This window comes from Macaca mulatta, chromosome 2 (genome assembly GCF_049350105.2).
Source record: "Macaca mulatta isolate MMU2019108-1 chromosome 2, T2T-MMU8v2.0, whole genome shotgun sequence".
NCBI classification, from domain to species: Eukaryota; Metazoa; Chordata; class Mammalia; order Primates; family Cercopithecidae; genus Macaca; species Macaca mulatta.
In genome coordinates, this window is record NC_133407.1 from 92058441 (window position 1) to 92083907 (window position 25467).

Here is a 25467-nt window from a genome sequence, read left to right on the forward strand (position 1 = left end):
TCTTATCATCATCCTTTGGATGAATATGAAACATGAATGTGCCCAATATTTTACATTAAATTCCTGCACATGAAGGAAAAAGATGTTCTTATCACTAAGGTACATGATATGTATTTTAATTCTCTAATTAATTGCTGAACTCTTTACATGGCTCTTTCTAATATCTCAAAAAGAAGAGGAGTGAGCAGCAGATGGACACTGATCAACGATACAGGAACCATTCTACTCTTCTCTGCTACATGATTTAATAAGCCAATATAAGCTAGTTCTACCATATTCTCTTAGAGTCCTGTCTCTAATGGCAGGTAGTACTAAATAAACACAGGCTTAAAGAGAATTATTTCCTTTCAATTCTTATCTCTCAAGCCAGGCTGGACTCTAGTCAATTCACGATAGAGACCAAGGTGTCTATTTTACATTCAAGCAATGTCTCAACATGTTACGATGGACATTCACTTAAAAAAACTTCCCCAAATCTAAACTCTCTTTCTACATTTGGGAAACTGCTCACACTCTTAGTCTTAGTGAGAAGCCAATATGCACTTTTACAGACTATCTTGGAGCCCAGGTATGAAAGTGTGGCTCAGCTCCACCAATCAGCCATATCTGCCCTCCATTTTGAAACAGGGATTTTGGACACAGACAAGCAGCCATGGTAGAGAGTCCATCTTGGCAGTAAAGGCAGCCACTGAAGCTCTAACGTGGGGTTTCTGTGGGCAGCAGCAGCAGCGGGGTAGTGGCGGAACCAGTGCACCAAGCTCTGCTGTTCTTTGTACTGTGAAGGCAGCAGTGGAGTCCACACTGACCTGTTCAGGGCTTGACTTGGGCTCTGCCCCTGCCTGTTCCCTGGACCCTTCACCCCTAGGCTAGATCTAGAAGTCTGCCAGTGCCCCAGTGTACTTTTTTTCTAACATCATTTGTTTTAAAATAGTCTCTCAAGCTTACAGAAAAATTACAAAAATAGTACAATGGACTCCCATGTACCTTTTCCCCAGATTTAGCAGTTTTTAATATTTTGCTGAATTGCTTTATCATTCTCTTTCATTCCTTCTCCCTCCCTCTCTCTCTCTGTATATATATACACACACATACATACACATAAGGTTATTAAATATACACACCATGCTTTTTATCACTTCATAGAGTATGCATATATCCTATGAACAAGGATTTTTTTTTAACATAGCCACAGTATAGTCATCCAGTTCAAAAATGTAAAAACAAATATAATAGTGATCAAAAGTCCATATTCGAGTTCTGGTCAATAGTGTGTGCCAAGGGTGTCCTTACAGCAATTTCCTTCCTAGCCCAAGATCCAGTCTAGGATTATATATTGCATCTGGTTGTCATATCTCTTTGGTCTCCTTTTAATTTGCAACGGCTTCTCAGCTTTTTCTTGTTTTTCATGACATTGATATTTTGGAAAAACACAATCTGTTTATTTTATAGAGTAACCCATATTTTGGGTTTGTCTGTTTTCTCATAATTAGAGTCAGGTTGTGCATTTTTGGCACAATTATTACCTGAGTGATGCTGTCTTTTTTTCAGAGCATCATATCCAGAGGCACATGCTCCATCTGTCCATTATTGGTGATGTTGATTTTGATGACTTAGTTAAGGTGTTATCCAATTTAGCCATTGAAAATTTCCTTTTTTTCTTTTGTAATTTATGGATGACATTTTGATGCTACGTAAATACCTTGTTCCCAAACTGCCCTCCTCCTCAGAGTTAACATCCATTGATCATTCTTATTTGAGTCACTTTTTTACTATGGTGATTGCAAAATGGTAATTTTTAAATCTTCATCATTCTTTCTATGCTTATTCAAATGGCCGGTCTAGTCAGTCCAAGGAGAAACAGTGATGAAAACCTTTAGAACAAGAAATGTTCTAAATTTCTAATTCAATTTTTCAGGGCACTTTATTTCACTTGTAAAACATGCTTACAGGCCATATTCTCTTCTATTGTTAGCCAAATGACTGCTAAAGCAACATATAAAATATCAAATAGTTATACTACAACTGAAAAGCAGGAAAATGTCAATTTTAATGACTAAATGCCAAACATCTAGATATTTGGAAACGGTTAGTGGTTTATTGTAATATTTAGTTTCATGTTGATTTTCAAATGTAATAAGTCTTAAAATAGAGAATAATGGTGTAATGAAAATATACCAGGGTAAGACAGATTTCACTTCAGCACTAGCTCTGTTAACTAACCAGTATGGGACTTTCTGAGCAAGTCTTTTAACTTTTCTGGGCCTCAGTTTCCCTATCTGTGAGATGAGATGGTTGAAGAAAACTTTTTCAAAGGCTCTTTAAACAAAGGATTCTATGACCTCAAAATTGAACATTAGCACAATCGTTGGAGACATAAGGAACTGTTAACCTAGAAAATTTTAATCAACACATTTAGATTTAAGATTATTTTGGTATAAAGACCAAATACCTGTGAAATAACTCTCAAGTGATTTAGAGAATAGAAACATCAGAACAATTCGTAGAACAATTTAATAAAAAGAAGCTAAGCAGTTTTAGGCTGCCTGAATAGGTATCTTTCCCAAGAGATAGATAATATTGCAATGGTTGGAATTCACCTGATCACGTCTCTAGGAGTGTGTCTTGTTTGAAGAGCCATATTTTCAGGGAGCCTTTAAAACATCATAAATATCATTATGAGAAATGATTGAGTGCACTGTTTATCTTGGAGGAGAAAAGATTTAAGGGAACGGGGACATAATAGTTCTCTAAACAAATAGTTTTTTTTTTTTTTTTTAATTCTTTAGTAGAGACGGGGTTTCACCATGTTGGTCAGGCTGGTCTCGAACTCCTGACCTCAAGTGATCCGCCTGACTCAGCCTCCCAAAGTGCTGGGATTACAGGCGTGAGCCACCTCTGTTTGTTTGTTCTCCAAACGAATTGTTTAGATAACTATTATGTCCCCACTCTCTTAAAATAAATTACAAATAAATAAAACTACTTATTTATTTATTTGTAAATAAAACAAATAAATGTGTTAGGTGAAGCATCATAGGTTTGTTGTGCATTTTTCCAGAAGGAAAAACTACAACAAATCGGCTGGTTGTTATGGAGTCAATATAATGAAGACATTTTTATTCAAGTATAATTGTGATAGTTGCTCTTTCCAGCTCCTCTTTCAGGGACTTTCTCTTGCCTCTGTGATGTCGGAAAGCTACATAGGAATTAAGCTTTCTGCTAGGTCTCAGCTCAATAGATCACACATTGTTTTTTACCTACAATTGTTTTACCTACATTGTTTTTCTCAGACCAGTGCTTCTCAAATGTTAATGTGCATATAAATCACTGGGTTCGTTGAAAAAAATCACTTCCTGATTCAGTAGGTCTGGAGTTGGACGTGAGATTCTGCATTTCCAATAAGCTCCCATGTATCTCATGTGTACATAATCCCCTGCCGAATCAAATGTTATATCCCTACATGATCAGCAGCTCACTGAGGATGGGAATGCATGTTACAGTTAACACGTAACATTCAAAGGAGGTGAAGAGGTGCTTTGCAGCTCTAGCAGCTTCATTTGCTCATGGTGTTTTTTCTTTTTTCTTACTTTCTTAAGGAGGTTCTGTATTTGCTGAACTTTTACTGTTTCTGATCACTTTTCATGATAGTACTGGCAGGGCTCTGTCAGATGTCCACCCAAATACTGACAGACAGGTAATATTTTCCCCAGAAAATGTTGGATTTTGCTGGTCATTACTTCAGTAGACTACAACCATTTTGATAGGGACACAAACTCACATATACCTAGTGTGAGTCTTTCCCACGGTGCTTTTCACTAGGTTTTTCCACAAGGCATAATGTCGTGGAATAGGGGCCTATGTGTGCACAGTGTCACTGTGATCTGCTCACCCGTATCTCTCCCTTCACCCTACACCTCTTCCATCTCCAAGAGGGCATCTTGCCAAACTGGGTGCTATATGCGGTACATTCTTATTGTCTCCACCTTGAGGAAACTTTTTACCTTACCCTAATTTAACACCAGTTTTAACCCTCAAGGCTGTATAGAACAATGTTATCCCTTTCCTAAATAGCCAGCCCTTCAAATACTTATATAGAGTCATCATAGTCTCCTTGAGTCTTTACTTTCCCAGCCAAATATCACCAGTGCTTTCGATCATTATTCATATGACATAGTTATGAATTCCTCTACCATACCAGTTGCTTTAAGAACCACATGATTTTTAAGAGGGTGTGTGGGAGTGGGGATTTTTGTGACTCCCTAGGTAGATTTCTGGCATCACAACACCACCATTCTTCTCCTGGAATTTCCATGATTCATAGATCACCATATGGCATTCTGTTTGGGGAAAATAACTTGCTACATCTCGTCTCACTTGCAGGGTTTATCTGGTTTTCGAGAGGTATGTGCACATGTGTAGAAACTTTGGGGAGTTGTGCGTGCACCTGAAATTCAAACTATTTCACTTGGGTCAGGTTAACCCCATTTTGGAGCTGCTGGCAGGGATTTTTGTCTTTTTTTTTTTTTTTAATGAAATGGCAAATAAACAGCCTCTTCCTATCTAAATGAGCTCATTAATTTTCATCTGTGCTATTTCTAACAGTGGTTTCTAAAAATCAGTCCAAAAGTTGGATCCATTTAGTGAAATCTTACATGGAGTATGATAATGGATATTTATCTAATGGGGTTTTAATAAAAGAAATAGTGTATTGGTTACTAACTAGTAAGAATCAGTCAGCATTACATTATAAGATAACATTGGCAGTGCGTTGTATTATTACATCCTGAGCTTTCAACAATCAGCAATTGTCTTGATAGTTAATGAATAGAGTATTAACTATCTTGCTGTTTATACTCTATAATATAGTAATATATAAGCTATAATAATTTTTCTTAGCAGACTGGGAAAGAAAGTCTCTCATTTGGTATCCCTACTAAAGGGGATGGTCTAAGTGAGGTGAGGTAGATGTGGATGAGGTGGGGGTTAAGGAAGAGGTCACTGAAAGAAACATAACCTCCACTTCACAGCACTCTGGCCTCGGATCCATGCAGTAGTTCAAGATGATTTGTGTTTTACATGTTCTGAATTATGAAAAGGTGAAAACTGTTTCAGGAACTTGGTAACCAGTTTTCTCTGTCAGCATATTTGAAATTATATTTTTAGATGTCCCAAACATTCAGATTGGACTTAGGGCTCTTAATAAGGACACACTAGGCTGGGGTTTACCTTTACCTTTAGCATTAGAATTGCGCACTGGTTTTCCTATAAATGTATCAAGAAGGTAATTTTAAAATATAAAACCTTTTAACAGCTTTAGCTTATGTTGGAAACATGTGATCTCAATGAAAAGTGTAAAAAAGCAGCCTGCCAGATGTTTTGACTACATGGTGTATCGCATCTTAATGCTTCCAGGGTTGGCAGTGGTAATACTAAAGATTCAAAATTGTAGAGTTAACAAGTTGTGTTTTAACCTTTTCTTATTCTTTACTTTAAAAATGTTTTATAATAAAAACATTTATATGCTGAAATTTTTACTTTGAAACACATGTTTTTAGGAGGAATATTTATAAACTATAAATAAAATCTATAAAGACTATATTGTGTTTCTTATAGTAAGTATGTAAACTGTTGGCCAGTATGGCTGGGGAATGAGATTTTCAGATTAATCAAGTATTCTGCTAATGCATATCATAATTATTATAACTTTCAAGTGTTAAAAGCTCAACACTACACCCATACCAAACATGATTTGCATGTGAATATACAGGAAGACACTTTAGAATCTTGCTGGAGCTTGTGTCATAATTTTGAGCAACAGCTTAAATATATATGAATTTGCGTCAATAGAGTTCTAGTTAACATTTCATCATACTTATGCTCATCATTACTTATAAGATGACTTTTGAGGAAGAAGACCAGGTGCCATTTGAACTGGGGTAAAAAGAGGGAGAGGAAGGCAGCAGCGACCACTGACCAAAACAACTCAACAAACCCCAGCATTGCTCATTCTCCTGAAAATGTCACCCTTCCTCCAATTCTAAACTAATCTCAAAGATTCACCTCTGAAAATATGTGTATGTGTGTGTGTGCGTGCGGGTGGTGTACTGCTATTAGTTATATCTTTGCTAGCAGTTAATGCCTTAGCAAAGGGTTAAGAAAGAAACAACACAGGATAGAAAAGGGTGGGCCAGGCGCTGTGGTTCATGCCTGTAATCCTAGCACTGTGGGAGGCCAAGGCACATGGATCGCTTCAACTCAGGAGTTTGAGACCAGCCTGGACAACATGGCGAAACCCCATCTCTACAAAAAATACAAAAATGAGCTGGGCATGGTGGTGTGCACCTGTAGTCCCAGTTACTTGGGAGACTGAGGTGGGAGAATTGCTTGAGCCAGGGAGGCATAGCAAGCAGTGAGCCGAGATCCAGCCACTGTACCCCATCTTGGGTGACAGAGCAAGACCCTGTCTCGAGAATAAAAAAAGGTGGTGCCAGGAGAGAAAAAAGTGGATCTGTTAGAGAGGTGAAAGTACCCATGATAAATATCATCTGCTTTACAGTTTTGCTGAGGGCCTCAATTATGATAACCTACTGTTTAGGGTATTGAAAACAACATTCTACAGTCTTACCTTTGATTGGTTTCTTATGTGTGTTGTTTCTAGTGAACCCAGATAAATCCCCAGGGGCGAGATCTGATGTATTAACATAACATATTACCTAAGCTATTCCCCTTTGTGAAGATTTTAAGAAAAATCTTAAGTAAAGCCATATCGAAAAACAAATGCAAAACTCCCCTGGGGGGAAACAAATGGCTACTTTTCAAGCAGTTAATAATCTTATAATTTTTGTCATTTAGATTTTCTTTAGTTTATGTCTTGTGAAGCTACAGCGTGTGGAATGATTCCCCAGACAGCTTGAATAAGTCAAAAAGTCTGCTTTGAATGCCTATAATAAAGATCAGTTACAATTACAAATAGATTTTTTGTTTGATTGCCTTCTGAAACAACTTTCTTTTATTAAGAAAAATACCATTACTGTGGATTCTTCAATAACAATTCAAAAAATTTTAGTTGAAAATTGAAATTATATTTCTCTGTATTTATACCACCCCAGAAAAAAAAGAGCTTGGTTAAGAAAATATTGAGAGACATGTAATAATTTGCTCTAACTGGAAATGTTAACTCATATGCACATACGCAAATAAACACCTCAGCCCTCAACATACACAGGTATTGGTGGAATTAAGACCATAGGCCCTCCATGAGCAATAGAGTTTTGTCAGAACTGATGCTAAAGTATATTCAATCATCATCAGTCCCCTTCGTCAAAGAGAAAAACAAGTAAATCTAAAACAGTCACTAAAGAAGCAACCTTTGCTTCAGCTACTGGGGTGACTAATTCCCCTTGGAAATAATTGGTAAGACAGCTGGATAAACAAACACAGCTCCAGGACCATGCTCCTAAGAAATATACCTGCAGCCTTTACTATGAAACCAAGAAATATCTGTTACTCTATGCTCTATCTGTAATAGATGCCAACTTTTATCTTCTAATGAACTAGCAGAGCAAACCAAATGTGTGTTTTTAAAAGTCTGTGGTTTCTAAAATGAATTCGGATTCTACCATAAACCAGATGAATTAGCCATATGTATGAGAATTAATAGACTTTATTTGCAAAATCATTAAGTTGCAAAAACAAAGGCACCACAGGAGTTTAAAATTAGACTATTTTTAAGTCTTCCTGAGAACACCTGCCCCTACTTCAAACTGCTAATTTACAAAGCTCTTTATTTTAAAATCTCTTGGATATAGAAAAGAGAAGAATTAGAATGCATAGCAAATGATTGCAAATATTTCTGTTTCACTCTTGTTTTAAGGTATCAGTCAAGTAACATGATGTTTCAAATAAACTCCAAAGCTGGCAGAAATGTTAGTAAATCTGCTTATCCCTGGTCCACTTTACCAAATATGGATTCAGATTTTAATTATACACATTTTGGAGTGTTTGGAATATGTTTCTTCTCATCTGTGATTAGAGTCAGGTACACACAGGAAGACGATAGTATCTCTGATAAGGAAACGTTCTTTAAGTATACCAACAAAATGGAAATTTTGTCTATAGGCTAAGTAATATTCTTTGGGGAAGAGATATGAGTTTAAAATGTAAGCCAGCAAGTATATTATAATTCAATCTGTAATAGGTATTTTTTTGTTGGGGGGAACAGATGCCCATTCAGATAATCACACTATTGAATAACTACTAAACATACCTACTAAGGCCTCGGAAGTTTTATGTCTAACATTAATGGTTAATAGTAAATAGGAAAAAAGTATTATGCTCTGAAATTTTGGTGAACATATTGATTACAGTCTTTATTTAGTAATGTTTTAATTTAAGCTTGGCAGCAAAGATTTGTGAGTTTTACTGCAAGTCATCATATTTGCTGTTACAGCAGCGCACAAGCAAAAGACATTAAGTTGGGAGAATATGCAGAGTCTTATATTTTGTTTATTCTTTCTAAGTGAAATTAAACCCTCAGACATTGTTCTAGGCAACTCAAGTTTCAATAACATTCTCCTTTGAGATATTGAGAAAATCGAGTTGAAATTGTTTTTAGGTGCATGAATTTACCATATTGTTGCTTCGATTCTTCATTCACAGTAACATATTTTTTAAGCAACAAAACAATACTGTGCAAAGTTTTTGTTAATTTCCCTTTAGTGGTCAGTTGTCAATTTTGTGTAAATGAACAATTTTTTGAGGGTTGACTCTATTAAAATCTTCCTGTTTTACTCTTGTGAAGAAACTGTTTAAAAAACAGATAATATATAACATTGTAATTATCATTCTTGGGTGAAGATGAAGCATAAAATGATAGTAATAATTCTTTGGTAATTTTTTCAGCAGTCAGTCATTGTTTGAATTCTTCTTTGTTACTAAACTTTTCAGTTGGTGTAGCTTTTATAAGAAACATGCAGATCACATTGATCATATATAATATTTAAAAATATACTTCATTCACTAATTTTTGTCTATCAAATGTGATATAATTACATTAATAATTTTCAAAACAGGATGATGTTAGTCACATGGGAAATATTTTGGAATTCTGGCACTGTATATTGAGAATTCTTATAAAATTTGAGACTACGATAAAATACTGTGTTTTCTTTAAAAATGGATTATAGTCCAAAAGAATTTCCCTAAGATATGGAAATTAAATCTGGGTAGTACTAGGTAATAAAGGTAACAACATATTTATCTATTTCAAATTTCTCTAAAAGACACAGAAGCAAAATCCTCAGTACTCATAAATGTTACACATCAGGATAAAGGCATCACACATAATGATTGTATTTTACCATCTTTGGAATGGAAAGGAAGCCCAAACATCAAGCCTGATGACTAAACCATTTAGGTGCAACAAAAAGAGCCCAGTTAATACTTTAGAAAGCTGAGTTAGTGTTTTATTTTTCTCCCAAAGCATATATCTGCCTTTATAAGAAAGAACTAACCATATGAATGAGAACTGAAGTCAAGGTTAAAGTAATCTTGCCCAGGAGAGTAGAGTGTTTGCATCGGAAAGAAGCAGCGGCTCAGCTCAGATGAACATTAATAACAACCGGAGGCAGCACCTCCCCTGAAAAACATTAGAGCTCCTTGGACATGTGTTTGAAATTCATCCATCCAAGTCATCCTGTGACTATTGGAGTAGATGACAATGTCCCATAATGTGAAGGGGGAAAATACAGTATAAATCGTTTTTTAAATATAACACTTTAAAAAATGAAACGAAAGTGACAGTGTTCTAAGTCAAGCAACCTTTTCAGACGGTAAAGGAAAAGCTTTGTCTTTCCTATTATTGTTTGCCCTTCAGTTGACATACATGCTGAGATGCATCAATAGGATTACAACGGAAACACGGTCATCTCCAGGGTTTCCTCTGTTTCGATTCCTTGATCCTGTTTAAAGAAACAGGCTCAGGGAATGCACAGAAAACAAACTTCCCCAATCGAAGTTCTGAGGTCTTCCCTCCCCTTCTCCCACCCTTGGAAACCGGTCTAGTTTTCCCGGCAGCACCGGACAGAAATGTCACGGTCATGTTGCATCACTTCACTTGTTGAGTTGTGCGAAGGCAGTACTTGACCACAGAAACTTGGTGAACCGCCTTGCTCTTAAATTAGCCCCCAAGATTTCTCTCCAGCCCTCTAGAAATGTCTTACCTGCATGTGTCCCTGGTACATTCTGCTTCGGTTTCTTCAGGGCTCCCTGAGGCCACCGGATGCTTTTTCCCCGTGCTTCCTTGCCCACCAAAAAAGGGGAGAAGGTGGGTGCACAGCGGGTTCTCAGAGGGTGCTCCTGAACCCCCTGGAGCTCCGGGTACTGGCCGGCCGGGCGGCCACTCGGCAGCGCTGCGGGCTGCCGGGAACTGTTCTCCGCTCGGGGTGCTGAAAGCGGACGCGGGAGAGCGCGCAGAGGAGGCGAGGAGCCGGGTCGGCCACGCTCTCCGGCAGGCGCGGGTCCTGCTCGCGGGGCGTCTCTAGAACTCACTCCTTCTTCGCCGAACTCTTTCTCGCTTCCTGCCAGGATGCCTCATGTCTCTCTCACTCTCTGAGCTGCGAACCCCCTCCTCCCAGCCCTGACGTGAGCGCCTACACCAGCCGCCGCCGCAGCTGCCGAGCGGGGCGCGCGCCGTCCTCCCGGCCGCGTGCCTGCCGAGAGGCCGCGGGGCCGGGCACGCGCGCGCGTTCCTAGTGGGCCTGGGAGCGGCCCGAGGGCGGCCTCGGGCGGTGCGCGCTCCCCGAGCGCGTCCTCGAGGCTGCGCGCGCGCGGCGGCAAGGCGAGGTGCCTGCGGGCAGTGGTCGCGCTGGTGTTAAACGCCCGCGGCGCGGCGTTCAGGTGCGGCGTCGGCGGGCAGTGCGATTCTAGCGGAGGGGATGGCCGGCTGGAAGAAAGGCGGGAAGACATGCATCGTCTCTCCGGGGGCCGTCCACCGCGACTGAGCCTGTTATCCTACAGACATTATAGGCTGAGCGCGGGGATTGCCGAAGAGTTTAGTTCGGTTCTGATTCAGCTCTCGAAAGTTATACCTCCGTATCACCCGTTAAATACAGACTCCCCGCTCCCCTCATCCCCAATTCATCGCCGAGCATTCTATTTAAAATGGCAAACCCTAGTCCCTAAGGATCTGGCATGCTTTATTTTTTTCCCTAGCACGTAACATCACCTAACATCCTTTATATTTTCCATATTTATTTTATTTGTTGTCTGTCTGTCCCTCTGTACAATGTTATTTCCATGAGATCAGGGACTTTTTTAGGGGGGTGGAGTGTTGCACTCGCTTTTGCACGCGTTTGCACAGTAGGGTATTTAGTAATTCCTGACACATGGCAGGCACACAATAAATATTTGTTGAATGAATAGACCTTTACTACTATACACTTGCACACACATACACATATAAAGAGTGCATGTAAATATGTCTCAAGTGAGACTGGGTAGTTTGATGTGTCTATACAATAAATGTGCATATATACACACCCACCACGGGGTGGTGTATACTGGGATTACCTAATTTTGTTGGTAAAAACATCTCCAATTATACAGGCCCCTCATATTATGTATAGCATGATATCCCCCAAAATATTGCATATAGCATAATATGCTTTTTATAAAGTTTTAAACATCCCCTAGAAATGTAAATGTGTATTCATATATTCATATACAATGATATAAAAAGGAAAGCAGTGGAACAATGAATATAGTGTTCAGAATGTTGGTGACCCTGGGTGAGGGGAGGCAGGGAAAGAGATGGGGAAGCATTTTACATGAAGGTTAGATGTTAATGTCTTAGCTTCTTGCTGGGTAGTGATTCATAGGACATCTAATATCCTATTAAAAATTACTGTGTAACTAAATAAAATAGAACCATGTATGGACAAATAAGGAGAATGTAAAATGAACAAAAGAATGTGAAATGAACCAATTCAATGCATCTGAGGTCCTAAAACAAACAACCAAATAAACGCAAAAGGACTAAGACTTGTAAGCAGGAGACATGAATTACCCTTGGACAATTTCCTTTCACTACTTTGGACATCAGTTTTTCATGTCTAAACTCTGTATTGAAAAACTTATTTTTTTACCCTGAAAATTGAGATATGTTCATAAGCACTGTAAACTGTAAAGTGCCATCCAGTTCTTATTTTACTGTTCTTTATAGGAAAAAGCACAGGACTAGGAGTCAGCAGGGAGAGGTGTTAGTTCCATCTCACTACCTTATTGCTCTCTTGGGCAAATGTACTAACTCTCTATTTCCTCAATTTTGAAATAAGACAAATATCTACCTAGTGTGCTGCAGAGCTGCTGAGGACTGAATGTATGCAAAGGAAGTTGTAAATTACCAACCATGATATATGAATATGCAAACAGACATTTTTTTTCCCAGTTCAGAAAAGATGAGGACTGATTTTCTGAGACCTCAAGTACTGCAAATTTTAATATGGGATGAATTATCACAGAATAGTATCATGTTGATATAAAAACTGGGAAAAGTAAGTGCTTTGATTTAAAAGTACTACAAATCTGTGAAGTAACAATAGGGTCAAAGTTTTCCAATCCATTATATGCTTATTATTATCTAACGGGAGGTTCAAGGAGCAACAACCATAAAAGCATTTGCATCAGAATGGCAACTGCCTAGAGTTGAAGCTAGAACTCAATATATTCTCTTCTTAAACCTGACTCACTCATTTAGTTACTGCCTACATTCTTAAAATCTCAGGAGTGAAAGCTTCCCTTTGTGAAGAATTCCTCTTCACACTTATTCCTTCTGTTAGAAGATAAACTAAGGCACATTAAAATTCTGAAGGGTTTTTTTTTTTTAAGCAAACAGTCATTCATGAATCAGGCAGCAGCAGACCAAAAGCAGTTGGGGACTCTCTTGGAAGTCATTGAAGGGCAAGATTTTATAGGGTAAATGTGGAAGCAGAGCAAAGAAATTATTTGGTTAAAGAGGAATACTGGTCTTATTTGGATCGTTCTAATGGAAAGTCCATAGTCAGAGGTTAGTTTGTGGTTTCTGATTGGTTAAGCTTAAATTTCACCTTCCTGGAATATTTCTTAGACTAGGAATGAGATTTGAATTATCTTTGTTTTCCTCAGAAACAATGCGTGTCTAATAATCTAGGTCCAGAAAAATATTTTACAAAAGATTTATTTTGTAATTAGATTTGAATACCCTTGTTACTCAAAACGTGGTGTGTGGACCAGCAGCATCAGCATGTCTTGGGAGATTGTAAGAAATGCAGACTCTTGGGTGCCATTTCTGACCTACTGAATTAGAATATGTGTTTCAACAAGATCCCTAGGTGCTCGTATACACCATAAAATTTGACCAGCACTGTGGCCTAGAAGGTTTATTTATTCATGTAAATGTGTGGCAAAGCTAGCTCTTACCTTTTACAGTGATAACACATGAGCAACCTCAGTACCACAAGAGAAGCAGAACGCATATTTCACTCCATTTATAAAATAATCTCACTGTATTTTGAGTGGTCAGTGGACTTGGCATAAAATCATAGCACATTCAGCTTTCTTACAGCAAGAAATGTGCTTAGTACCACTGCAATTTTAATCACTGTAATACAATTAAATAATTGAGAGGTAGCAGTAGAATCTATTTTGTATTGACAAAATTTAATTTTGCTTATTAGTAAGTGAATCCTCCCGAATTTCAAATTGGTATTAGAAATTCAGGAATTATTAAATTTTTGAAAAAGCTTAGTAAAAATGATGAGGTTAGTGTTCTTGTGGACTTAAAAATCAGAGATAAGAGTCTTTTGTTGATTCAACCATTCTTTTATAATCTGTAGAATTCAAAATCTGGTGCTGAAAGATGGTGTAGGGGAGAACAAAAGTCAAAATAATTGTAGGCCAAAATTAAAATGACTAATTGGTATTTGTTGTTCAATCAGAAGGAGTAACATTTTGTTAAAGTTTGCCCTCTTGTCCTTTCTGTCTCTTTGACACATCAAATGAAATTAGCTGGTGTTTCAGGGCATTTGATCTGGAAAAACTTTGGGAAGCCACACAGCCAACTCCAGGCTGCCAGGAAGAATTATGAATAATAAAAGTATGCGGACTCTGATGACGAGGAGATGGCAGCAATGTTCTTCCAAATGAACAAACAAGCTGGATGCTTCAGAGCTGGGCCTCCTATTAAACCAATTTAAGAAATTACACTACATTTGTTTATTCTTTAGGACAATGTGCTTTCAGTGATTCAATATTGCTTTTAATATTAAGTGTACTTTCTAGAGTTTCTTAGTCCTGGTGAGAAAACATTTGTGAACAAAAATATTTGCTGCTTTTGACTCCTCCTTTCTACTGTTACCACTGCATCCTAGCACAGATTCCCTAAACCTCTTATCATTTAAAGCTAGTTTTATCACCTCCATCCATCTCCTACGTCAACCTATCATATACGTCGCAGCCAGATTAATTTTACAAAGCTCAGCATTAATCACAACGCTGCTCAGTTCAGAAATCTTTAGTGGCTTTCCATTGCCCACTAATGTCCCAAAACTTTAGTTTGTCTTTCATAGTCATGGAATATTATTTGCCACCCAGAGCGACATCCTCTTCTAGTGGCAGGAAGCCTCTTTTCTCAAGGCTCTTTGCTTTGAAGAACCATCTCTTCCTCACTCTGGTCCATTTGTGTGGTAGGAAACATTTTACTACCAGGCTTTGGGGGTGCAACATAGCACCCACGTTGAGCCAACCAGTGCATTCCGTCCCCATTGGTCACAGCTGGAGATGAGCATATTACCCAAGTCAGTCAACCAGGGAAATGAACTCCAGGACTACTTGGGAGCAGATTGATTCTTCCTCTGGACTGGATGTTCTAATGATGTTAGCTTGGAACTGCCAGAATCCAGCACACCAATCCTGAAAAGAAAACCAACCTGGGGGAAAAAATAATCCAGGAAGTCTCCAGGAGACAAAATTTTAGCCACTAAATAAACCACACTTAAAAGCTGTTCTAAAGTAGGCTTTAAGTTATTTCAGCTAGTGCCGTCTCTTTTTTTGGTTTACTGGATTTTTGGTCACTTGCAACCAAAAGAATACTTATGAATACAGTGGTTTACCATAGACTGACCCTGTCTTTTTCCAGTTCTGTATGTTCTCTACCTTTTGCAATAACCCTACTTTTTAATTATTCCCCAAAGTCAGCCCAAGTTATACTCATACTCTTGCCTCTTCTTGGAATGTACTGTCTCTCCACTCCTCTTGAAGCTCATTCATTTTTCAAATTTGGTCTCAAATTCCATTTCCTTCCTGAAGCTTTTCTTCATCCTCTATTTGAATACTTCTCTTTGCTGGGAACTTATTTATGATATGCCAAATGACATTCTTTTAATTACAGTTTTTCTTTTTTTGTTGTTTTGGAGACAGGGTCTTGCTCTATTGTTCAGACGGCAGTGAGGTGGCATGATCATAGTTCGCTGTAGCCTCAAACTCCCTGGTTCAAGTGATCCTCCTGCCTCAGCTTCCTGAGTAGCTGAAACTACAGGCATGCACCACCATGCCTGGCTAATATTTTTATTTTTATTTTTATTTATTTATTTATTTATTTATTTATTTATTTATTTATTTATTTTTTGAGACGGAGTCTCGCTCTGTCGCCCAGGCTGGAGTGCAGTGGCCGAATCTCAGCTCACTGCAAGCTCCGCCTCCCGGGTTTACACCATTCTCCTGCCTCAGCCTCCCGAGTAGCTGGGACTACAGGCGCCTGCCACCTCGCCCAGCTAGTTTTTTGTATTTTTTTAGTAGAGACGGGGTTTCACCGTGTTAGCCAGGATGGTCTCGATCTCCTGACCTCGTGATCCGCCCGTCTCAGCCTCCCAAGGTGCTGGGATTACAGGCTTGAGCCACTGCGCCCGGCCCATGCCTGGCTAATTTTTTAAAAAGACTTTTTTTGTAGAGTTAGGGTCTTGTTATGTTGCTCAGGGTAGTCTTGAACTCCTGGCCTCAAGGGAGCCTCCTGACTCATCCTCCCAAAGTGCTGAAATTACAGGTGTGAGCCACTACACAAGGCCCCCATAATTTTTCTTTTGTTATTTCTGTGTTTTTTAACTCTCTATTAGATGTAGGCAGATATAGAGACAAGAACCTTGTTTTATTCCTTTTTATTCTTAAATAACTTATGATATCATATATGTAGAAAATTCTCAACAATAATTGTAGAAAATATTTTAGAAGTATTGAAACAGTATGAAAACCGTGAAAATAAAATAATTCTAAAGTAATTTATTCTCAATATGAATTTAAAATATAATTCTTTTGAATAAAATGTTAATGAAATTGTCATTGATTTTATGTAGAATCACATAATATTAAGGCTGGGGAGAAAAAGCTTATAGCTCTGTGGAGTGATTCCCTGCTTTTTCAAGTAAAGAATGTGATGACCAACAAAGTCAAGTGCCTAATTCCTAAAGTGATTTTTTAATGTGAAATAAATAATTCTATTTATGACTGAATAAAGGAACTTGGGGGTATAATTAACTGAAAGTACACTAGTAATGACCAAATTCAATTAATGCCACAAAATACTGATATCTGAAAAACATTTTTGATAAATTAGTACATTAGAGAAAATATAGGGGATGAATAGTTAGGAAAAGGTAGCTATCCTCATGAAGATTTGCGGGAAAGCATTTCAGGAATATTATCGAACCAAAGCTCTACTTTATATAAACGAAAATGATGTTGGTTTTGTTCCTCATAAAGAGAAGGGATTTGATTTTTGAAAGAGTTCATGCTGCAGAAGGAGATAAGCAACATTGAAACAACTGTAGAGGTGATATAATCTTATAAGGAATTAGGAATTATAGTTTCTAATCCTGATTAAAGTAATTCTCTTTTCTTGAGTATCCTATTCTGATTTACCTCTTTTACAACAGACAGCTGTCAGCAGGAAAATGAAATCTTAAGGCTACTTTGGAAAAAAGAACTAAGATTTTGATGTGATATTTAATGCCTATGAGTAAATGCTTGTAAAATTAAAATGTTTAAAACAAAATAATCTTGGTATTTGTTACAGCGTAAGGCATTTTGCGACTGGATGGTACAGCTTAGATTTTTTAATTCCAAAAAGAGTGAATCACTAGAATATTATATATTATTGTAATAAACATTCATAGTGTCTTAGTTTCGAGTCATAGCTCTCCTGGACTATTTGTGAAAGCCTCCTACAGTTTTTGTCCTCCTCTTTCTCTTCATTCTAATCTATTCTCTGTGAAATAATGAAAGTCAACATTCAAAAATAAATGTACATTACTTTAAAATATATATATATATGAAATAAATTAACTTTTCTCCATTAACAAGAGGATAAAACCCAGATTTTATTTAAGAGCAAGCAAACTCTTCACTATTTTTCCTTCCAAACTTCTTTTCCTACAAGTCCCCAATTATAGTCTAGACTTCTTCAGCTGATTGCAGTCCCCTGAATATGCCACAGTGGGTCATACCTCCAGCCTGAGTGTTTGATGTTCCCTCTACTTGCAACTTGCTCCCTTCCTTCTTCTCCTTCATGTGCTAGGAAATACATATGTTTGCTTCAGGCCTTTGTTCAAATGTCAGTTCCACTATGATGTTTTCCTTTACTCTGCATGCTTTATTCGTGATTACATAGTGGTTGCATGCACTCCTCATCAGTGTTATCTCACAAGAGTGTAATTGTTTATTTGCAGACCCGCCTTCTCCACTATGCTGTACATCCTAGTGAGCAGAGATTGTTCTTATACACTGCTGTTTCCTCAGGGCTGAGCACAGTGCCGAGCATTATTGAATGAATACATTTCCATCTTTCCATTAATAATCTTTTCAGTTTTCCAAAGTGATGCAGTCAATTTTTACTCAGTAAATACGCAAAAAAGTTAATGTTCATCAAAAAAGAAATTATTAATTTTACCCATTTGGCAAAATAAGGAATTCAGCATTGAAAACCAATGAAGTCTTTTAAGCCCTCTAATGAAAAGTTATTTTCAGGCACATGTACTATTGACTGTATCAGAGACAAAACTAAAATGGATAATGGTAATCACTTTACAGCTGAAGAAATTGAGACCTGGACAAGTTAAGGGACTGATTTGATCAAGGTCTCAGCTCTGGCCAATCCTCTTTGTCCACCTCGAAAGAGCTGGAATACCAGGAAAAGGAATATGAGAACCACTTGACCAGCCTATCAGACCTTCCTGAAAATCAGGGACACCTAGGCCAGTGTTGAAGATGTGGTTCTTCTACCCAGTGTGAAGAAAGATAAGGATTTGAATTGGGGGGTGGGGGCGGGGGGGGGGTGGTGGGTGAAAATTTGGTAGATTCTCTGCTGTAATAAATGGATGAGGCTCATTTTATACCAGCAAATACTACTAAGGAAATTGATACAGTTTGGTAAGTGAAAATATACTTGAGCTTTGAAATTTCCCAGACTTTGAGAAGAAAAAATATTCACAACATAAATGAGGGACAATGGGCAATTATATTGCAAATACCTTTTATGAATACATTTTTGAAACATAAAAAATCCAGTAGGAACAAGGGCAAAATATAAAATAAAAAATCACTAAATAAAGAAATTTAAATGGTCAGAAATAGAAATGACTAATAAAGAAGTTAGCAAAAATAGTAATAAAAGGAATGGTTACTTAAACATAGCAGTGTCATTGTTGCGTATCGAGTTGGCAAAGTTCTCTCTCTCTCTTTCTCTGTTTCTTTTTTTAGAGAAGATGCTCAGTATTGGAGATGTACTTGAAATTGACCCTTTTCTACATTGCAGGGGCATCGTCCTTAGTGCAACTTTTCTGGAGGATGGTTTGGCAATACGAATCAAGAGCTTCAAAAATAATCATGTCCAGTGACAATATTTCCACTTTCAAAAAATTTTAAATAATCATGAATTTCCACTAAGATTTATGTATAAAGAATTACTTTTTTAATAATGGGAAATTGGAAACAACTTAAATGACCAACAATAGGAAAATGATGATTTATTCATTTGAGTATGATAGAATACCATTCATCATCTAAAAAGAGTGATTTAGAAACTAATGGCATGGAAAATATGTTAGTCAACATTAATGAAAAAAGTTATTCCTATTATAATATATATAGCAGTATATGTGTATATATACATAGGGCATATGTATGTGCATGTGTACATATATATGCATATATATATAATATAATCTCTTGCTCTCTGACTCTCTCTAAATGAACATTCACTATAATTAGTTTTGAAAACAATTACCAAAAATTGACAAAACAATTCACTATATGAATTCATTATCCTAATAAAAAAACTTATGGGGAATTTGCCAACACTATCTAGGGAAAACTAGCAATGTGCAAGCAAGAAGGTGTACTGACCACACTGCAGGCTTATTGCACCTGTTCCCTATAGAAGTTTAAACATGCTGTGCATTATCATTTATGGTCTTTCCAACTCTCTCCCTGTGGATCTAGATATTTAAGGGTACCAGTGATTGCTTCTGTGAGGCACCCCAAGGGGTCTACCAGTCCAGGTTTAATTCAGATGTTATTTTAATTATCTGACTCATTATGTTATTGTTTGCATTACAGGCACACTTTCTGTAGTGTAGAAGGAAAATGTAATTTACATTTGCTAATGTACAATCTCCATGTGTACTGCATGCAAACATGTCTACTAATGAGTTCATTAAGAGTTTAATAATTAGGTAACTGGGGTTTTACAATGCTCATATTATGCAGAAATTCTTGGCGCTTGTTATATTGGTGTTTAAGAGTGTTTTAATGATATTTGAGGAAATTATTTGGAGGGTTTTGATGGGTTGAAATTTTTTTCGTATTAAAGTTATGGGATATAGGCTCCTGTTAACTGAAAATTTACTATTTCAACATTTTTTAAGAAGCAGATTATTTTCAGATAATGAAGATAATGAGAGATGCTGATATGTGTGTAGGTGTATGTTTTCAATATTTGTTCTAGAATTAAATACCTCTGGGATGCTAGCGATGTCAACTCTGTGACACTGTGAGTTTATGTTGAGTTTTGCATTTTATTTCCATATTTTCTAAGTTTTGCAAAATGAGGTTTGCCGTGAAGTTTTGCCAATAAAACAAACAAACAAACAAACAAAAAAAGAAAGACAGATAAATGAGGGCCTCAGACTTCACTTCAGTGACTTCAGTGAGGAGGGAAGAAATTGAGTGCTGTTTGTAAAAGGGGTGTGGTAAGAATGTGTTTTTGTAGAAATTTAACATGGTGAAAACCTAGAGTATATGACATGGGTTCTGAGAAAGGAGTGAATAGCTACTTAGTAGATCCCTCTGTGTTGCTCTTTTGCATCTGAAACATTCATATAATTTTGTGTCTTTTGAACACCAGTGCAAGTCAGAGGGTAGGATTCGGCAACTGTAGGGGACAATCACAAAGGCATTTAACATTAGGCTGGATACCTTGTATTTATATTATCTGTAAGGAGCTAACATGAATATTGTCAAGTAATGCTGAAAATGTGTGGTAAAGAGATACAGAGTTTCTGTTGCTCAGCTGTTCCTCAGTTTCCTATGTTAACAGCAGTGATGGCTCCTTATCTGCCTTGATTAGGAGGAAGTCCTATTTGTTACCTACTTCCTCTTTTTGGGACTCTCCAGTGATACGTGCCTTCTCATCTGGACAGTTTCTTTAGGTTTCTTGCTTTCTCATAACCATTTCTTAAGGCTTCTGTAGCAATTCACACAACACCTTGTTCCATGTGTGGACATAGGTCCCATTCTAAATCACCCAGACATGTAAGAGCAGGCTGTGGTTTTAAATAAAACTTTGTGAAAGGCTTGAGGTTAACCGAATGGGGTTTATGATGCAGAAGAAAACCAATTGGAGATTAGATGTTGTTATTCCCAACTGGCCATTCTCCCATTTTCCTTGGCCAATACCATGTTAGAGGAGTGTGTTCTTCCCCATCATTTAGAGGTGACATTGACCAAATATTCTCTGTTCTTGGGTTCAGAACCCCTAAAATTGGACAATTTATGATTTTCAGAAACAGCACTCAGTGAAGAGGGCCCTTTATTTATAATGCAGAGCAGTTTAGCTCCTCATTGTCCATTTGAGACTAGGATTTTAGTGTTATAGCTGTCTTGCTAAAGTTATTGAATTGTTTTTTTCTCAAATAAGAGTCCTAAGCCCTAAGGGTGAAATCAAGCCACCACCATGAGCAACAGAAAGAATTGGAGAAACTTTGACATTACAAAAAAAAAAAAAAAAAAGAAAAAAGGCTTCAAAAAGTTTCAAAGCTCTTAGAGTCAATTCCTTGGGCTTGGTTCAAGTTCAAAAATCTGATTACTCAGCCTATTCTCCTCTTATCAAAAGGTTTTGCAAACAGAAAATTTCCTCAAGCACTTAAATTAGCATGCCAGGATTGGTTGTAGTGTACGTGAGGGGTATTTTCCAAAGCCGACTCCAGCAGTCACGTTTTCACTTTTCCCTATTACATTTCTAATGAGCCATGGATGGAAAACCAGAATTAATAATATCACAGTCATTATTACAAATGTAAGATATGCAAAATGGCACTGAATATCATTCAGCCTTAGTTTCTTTACCTGAAAAATGGAGATAATACTTCCCCTTAAGATTTTTTGCAAAGATTGTAGATCAGTTCCATAAATTGCTGGGCATGATGTCTTACACATCACAGATAATGAATAAATTATAGCTATTGTGACTATATGATGATGAGGATTACATCTTCAACTTTCTTGCTCCTCTTTCCCTCTGTCACAATCACCTGGCAAAAACTCAACTTTGATTAGCTTCAACCTTCTACTGTGTTCACACCTGCAAGACATTGCTGGCCTCACCTGACACTGAAAACCACATCCCAGCACTTTGGGAGGCTGAGGCAGGTGGATCACCTGAGGTCAGAAGATCGAGACGGGCCAACATGGCCAACATGGCAAAACCTACTAAATACAAAATACTAATACAAAAATTACTAAAATACAAAAATTAGCCAGGTGTGGTGGCACATGCCTGTAATCCCAGTTACTCTGAAGGCTGAGGCAGAAGAGTCTCTTGAACCCAGAGGTTGTGTGAGCTGAGATTGTGCCACTGCACTCCAGCCTGGGTGACAGAGGGAGACTTCCTCTCAAAAAGAAAAACAAGAAAAAAATAGAAAAAAAGAAAACCACAAAATTCAAGTACATTACTGATGCTGCCCAGCAAATCTTGCTACATTTCTTTAGTCAATCCACTGTTACACTCTACTGATCCTAAGCACCTCCCTCCCCCTTCTCACCCTCAGCTCGTTACTTCTTTTTAAATTTCACTGTGTAAAGAGGGAAAACCAAGAATATAATTTTTCCATATCCTTCTACCACATTTATTAATCTCCTTCTATTTGGGCCTGAATATTTTACTTTTCCATTTGTTTTAAATGGCAAACTTTCTTCTCCCGAGGCCAACCCTTCCTGTTGTGAACTGGATGCCATCCTCTTTTATCTCCTCAGGACTTCATGCCTGCAGTTTTCATTTTCATTTTGCATTGTAATTTGTCCCCTCTCTACTGGCTCATTTCCATTAGCCTAAAAACGTATAATATCTCCCACCTCAAAACAACAACATACTTCCATGCCTTCTCATTATTCCCCATCTACCAAGCCTTTTCTCTGATCCTTTATAGCTAAACTCCTTGGGACTTGACTATTTCAGCTGTTTTTACTTTCCCTCCTCAATTTCTCTGATATCAAATCTATTTAAGCCTTTGTTCATCCTGTATCATTAAAACTGCTTTTGTCAAAGTCAATAATGACTTTTAAGTCATCAAATTTAATGGTCAGTTTTCAGTTCCCATCTTACTAAATCTATTGTCAGCATTTGTCACATACTGTCACTCCCTCCTTAAAACGCTTTCTTCGTGTTACCCCATGGACATCACTCTCCTTGGCTTCCTCCAATTTTGCTGTCTGACCCTGCTTCCTCTCGTTGGCTGGCTTTTTCTCAGCTGAACATTGTTGTGCTTTGCGACTCAGTCCTCGGGCCCCGTCTTTATCTCCATGCATTCTCTAGATGACCTGACCCAGTTTCCTGGCCTCTCTACACTGATGACATTTTTACGTCCAGCCCTCTTCTCACTCCTGAACTTCAGACTCATATTTTCAACTGCTTACCTGATGTTTCCACTTAAATGCCTAATAAACATTTCAAACCTAACAAGCCCCCACCAAATCAAACTCTTCTTTTCTACTTCCCTCTAAATCTCTTCTTCCCGCTGCTTTCCCCCTCCGTAAATGGCAACTCCATTCTTGCAGTAGTTCAGGCTGAAAACATTTAAACATCCTTGACTCCTGTCCTTCTCTCATACTCTAGATCCAATCTATTAGAAAATTCTGTCAGATCTACCTTTGACATAGGCAGATTATTTCTCTCCACCTCTCCAACTACCACTCTGGTCTGGGTTGTCATTATCTTTCATCTAGACATGCCAGAGCCTCTTAACTGGTCTTTCTGTTTCCACCCTTGCCCATCTGCAGACTTTTCTCCACAACAGCCAGAATGATCCTTTTAAAACACTATTCTGTTCAAATCTCCCCATCTCACAGTAAAACTCAAGTCCTCGGGCCTGCAATATTCCAAGATCTGCCCACGGTAACTGCTTTGATCTCAGTCCCTCTTACACGCCCTTTTGGACAGTTGGCACCAGGCGCACTAGCCTTCTTGCTGCTCCTTCACCCCCTAAGAATATTCCAACCTCGAAAATTTTTACCTAGAAGCATCTTCCTTCAGATATCTGCATGGCTTGCTTTCTCACTTCCTTTAAGTCTTTCCTCAAAAGTCATTATCAAAGATACCTCTGCGACCATCCTACCTAAAACAACACTGTTACTCTCCATGTCCTTTGTCTTGCTTTAATTTTTTTATATTATTGTCACCAGCTGGCTTCAGTATATTTTTCCATTTATTTATTTTTTGTTTTCTCTTACTGAAATACTAATTCCATAAGAGCAGAGACTAATTTGTCTAATTACTGCCACATCTTTAAAAATATATACACGTATTTAATACATATATACACATATAATATGTATACACATACATATATTTACATAAACGTACATATGTACATATTTGTAAGTGTATTTATATTTTTGTTGAATAGAGTACAATTCAGAGGACCTTCAACTAGGCCTAAATTATGTTTACCTATGGAAGTATCCAGAGATTGGACCATTTCTCTGAGAAGCAGCTTCTTCACATGACCTCTTGCTCTGCTTACTTTCCCACCCAATTTTGATATCTGCTGATACAAACCAGTATTTCTTCCTCCACATAGAATCCAACCGCAACTAGTGCGTATGACTGTTATGCTTTCCTGACTTTAAATGGCTTGTGCCCATGCCTAGCCATAACCTGTGTTCCTGATGCCCCTGCTTTTTTGTATGCTAGCAGGTCAGCTGCTCTCTGAAGCCTAGCTTCATAGAATTATCTCTGATAAATATTCTGATATGTGATAGCAGAGATGCTCAAACTTTATTATGTATAAGAATCACCAAGTGAACGTAATAAAAATCTAGACTAATTGGCTTAGCCCCAGGGATTTTGACTCTGAGGGTCTGAGTGGGGCAGTTTTCAGTAATCATTTCAGGTCCTTCTGATGCAGGAAGTTCTCAAATGATATTTTGACTACACATTTTTTATGTTCTCTATCACCCTAATAATCTACATACTACTGTATTAGAAGGTTTTGGAAGGGTTGGAATTAGCAATGTTGCAAATGTGATCCTTGCTACAAATTCAGAAATGCTTGCATTTGGGATTTTGGTCTGGAAGCCTTATTTTTTTCTTGTAAGTTCTGGGTGAGTTGTGACATACAGTATATATCATTAGCTCTGGAAACATCACTGTGTGGACCAGGGTGCTCCCTATATGTTGCCACCAAGTGGCTTAGAGGCATGTAATATATCAATAAGTGAGATGAACTTTAAAATTACACAGACATCTACAAATAAATAGGAGAAAGAGAAAAGGAAGCAACGCTCACTATCTGAGAAATGCGGGTTGTTGCTGGATGGGCCTGGGCATATGTGAATAAGTGCAGGGTGTTAGATGTAACCTGTTGATATAAGACAACGAGAATAGGAAATATGTACTGAAGTCAGACTTGTCCTTCTTAAACTTGTTCTCAGTATAAGTTAACTCATTTTTTAAAAAAATGCTCACAGTTTTAAGCCTTACCCGTCATAATAATACAGTGACAGAAAGTAAGCTATTGATTTCTGGTTAAACGAAATGCTTAGCACTTAAACTACCTTGTCAAGTTTGTAGAACATGGTTTATGTTCAATTAGTAATCGCTCTTTTTTTCAAACCTTTTTTTAAAAGCAATCCCCCACCCCCGCCAAAGGTCTCTGCTATGTTGTTCTAACG

At 37.7% G+C, this 25467-nt stretch overlaps 1 protein-coding gene across 3 annotated transcripts in view; it reads right to left on the reverse strand.

Moving 5' to 3' along the window:
- Positions 1–10591, reverse strand: part of PEX5L (peroxisomal biogenesis factor 5 like) — a 238653-nt gene extending 228062 nt beyond the window's left edge. For 2 of the 3 annotated variants that reach the window (XM_015131543.3, XM_077990732.1), the window contains exon 1: positions 10218–10591. In XM_015131543.3, coding sequence (XP_014987029.2) covers positions 10218–10238 — 21 coding nt within the window. In that variant the 5' untranslated portion in view covers positions 10239–10591. 3 annotated transcript variants of the gene reach the window in all.
- Between the last annotated feature and the right edge of the window lie 14876 nt (positions 10592–25467).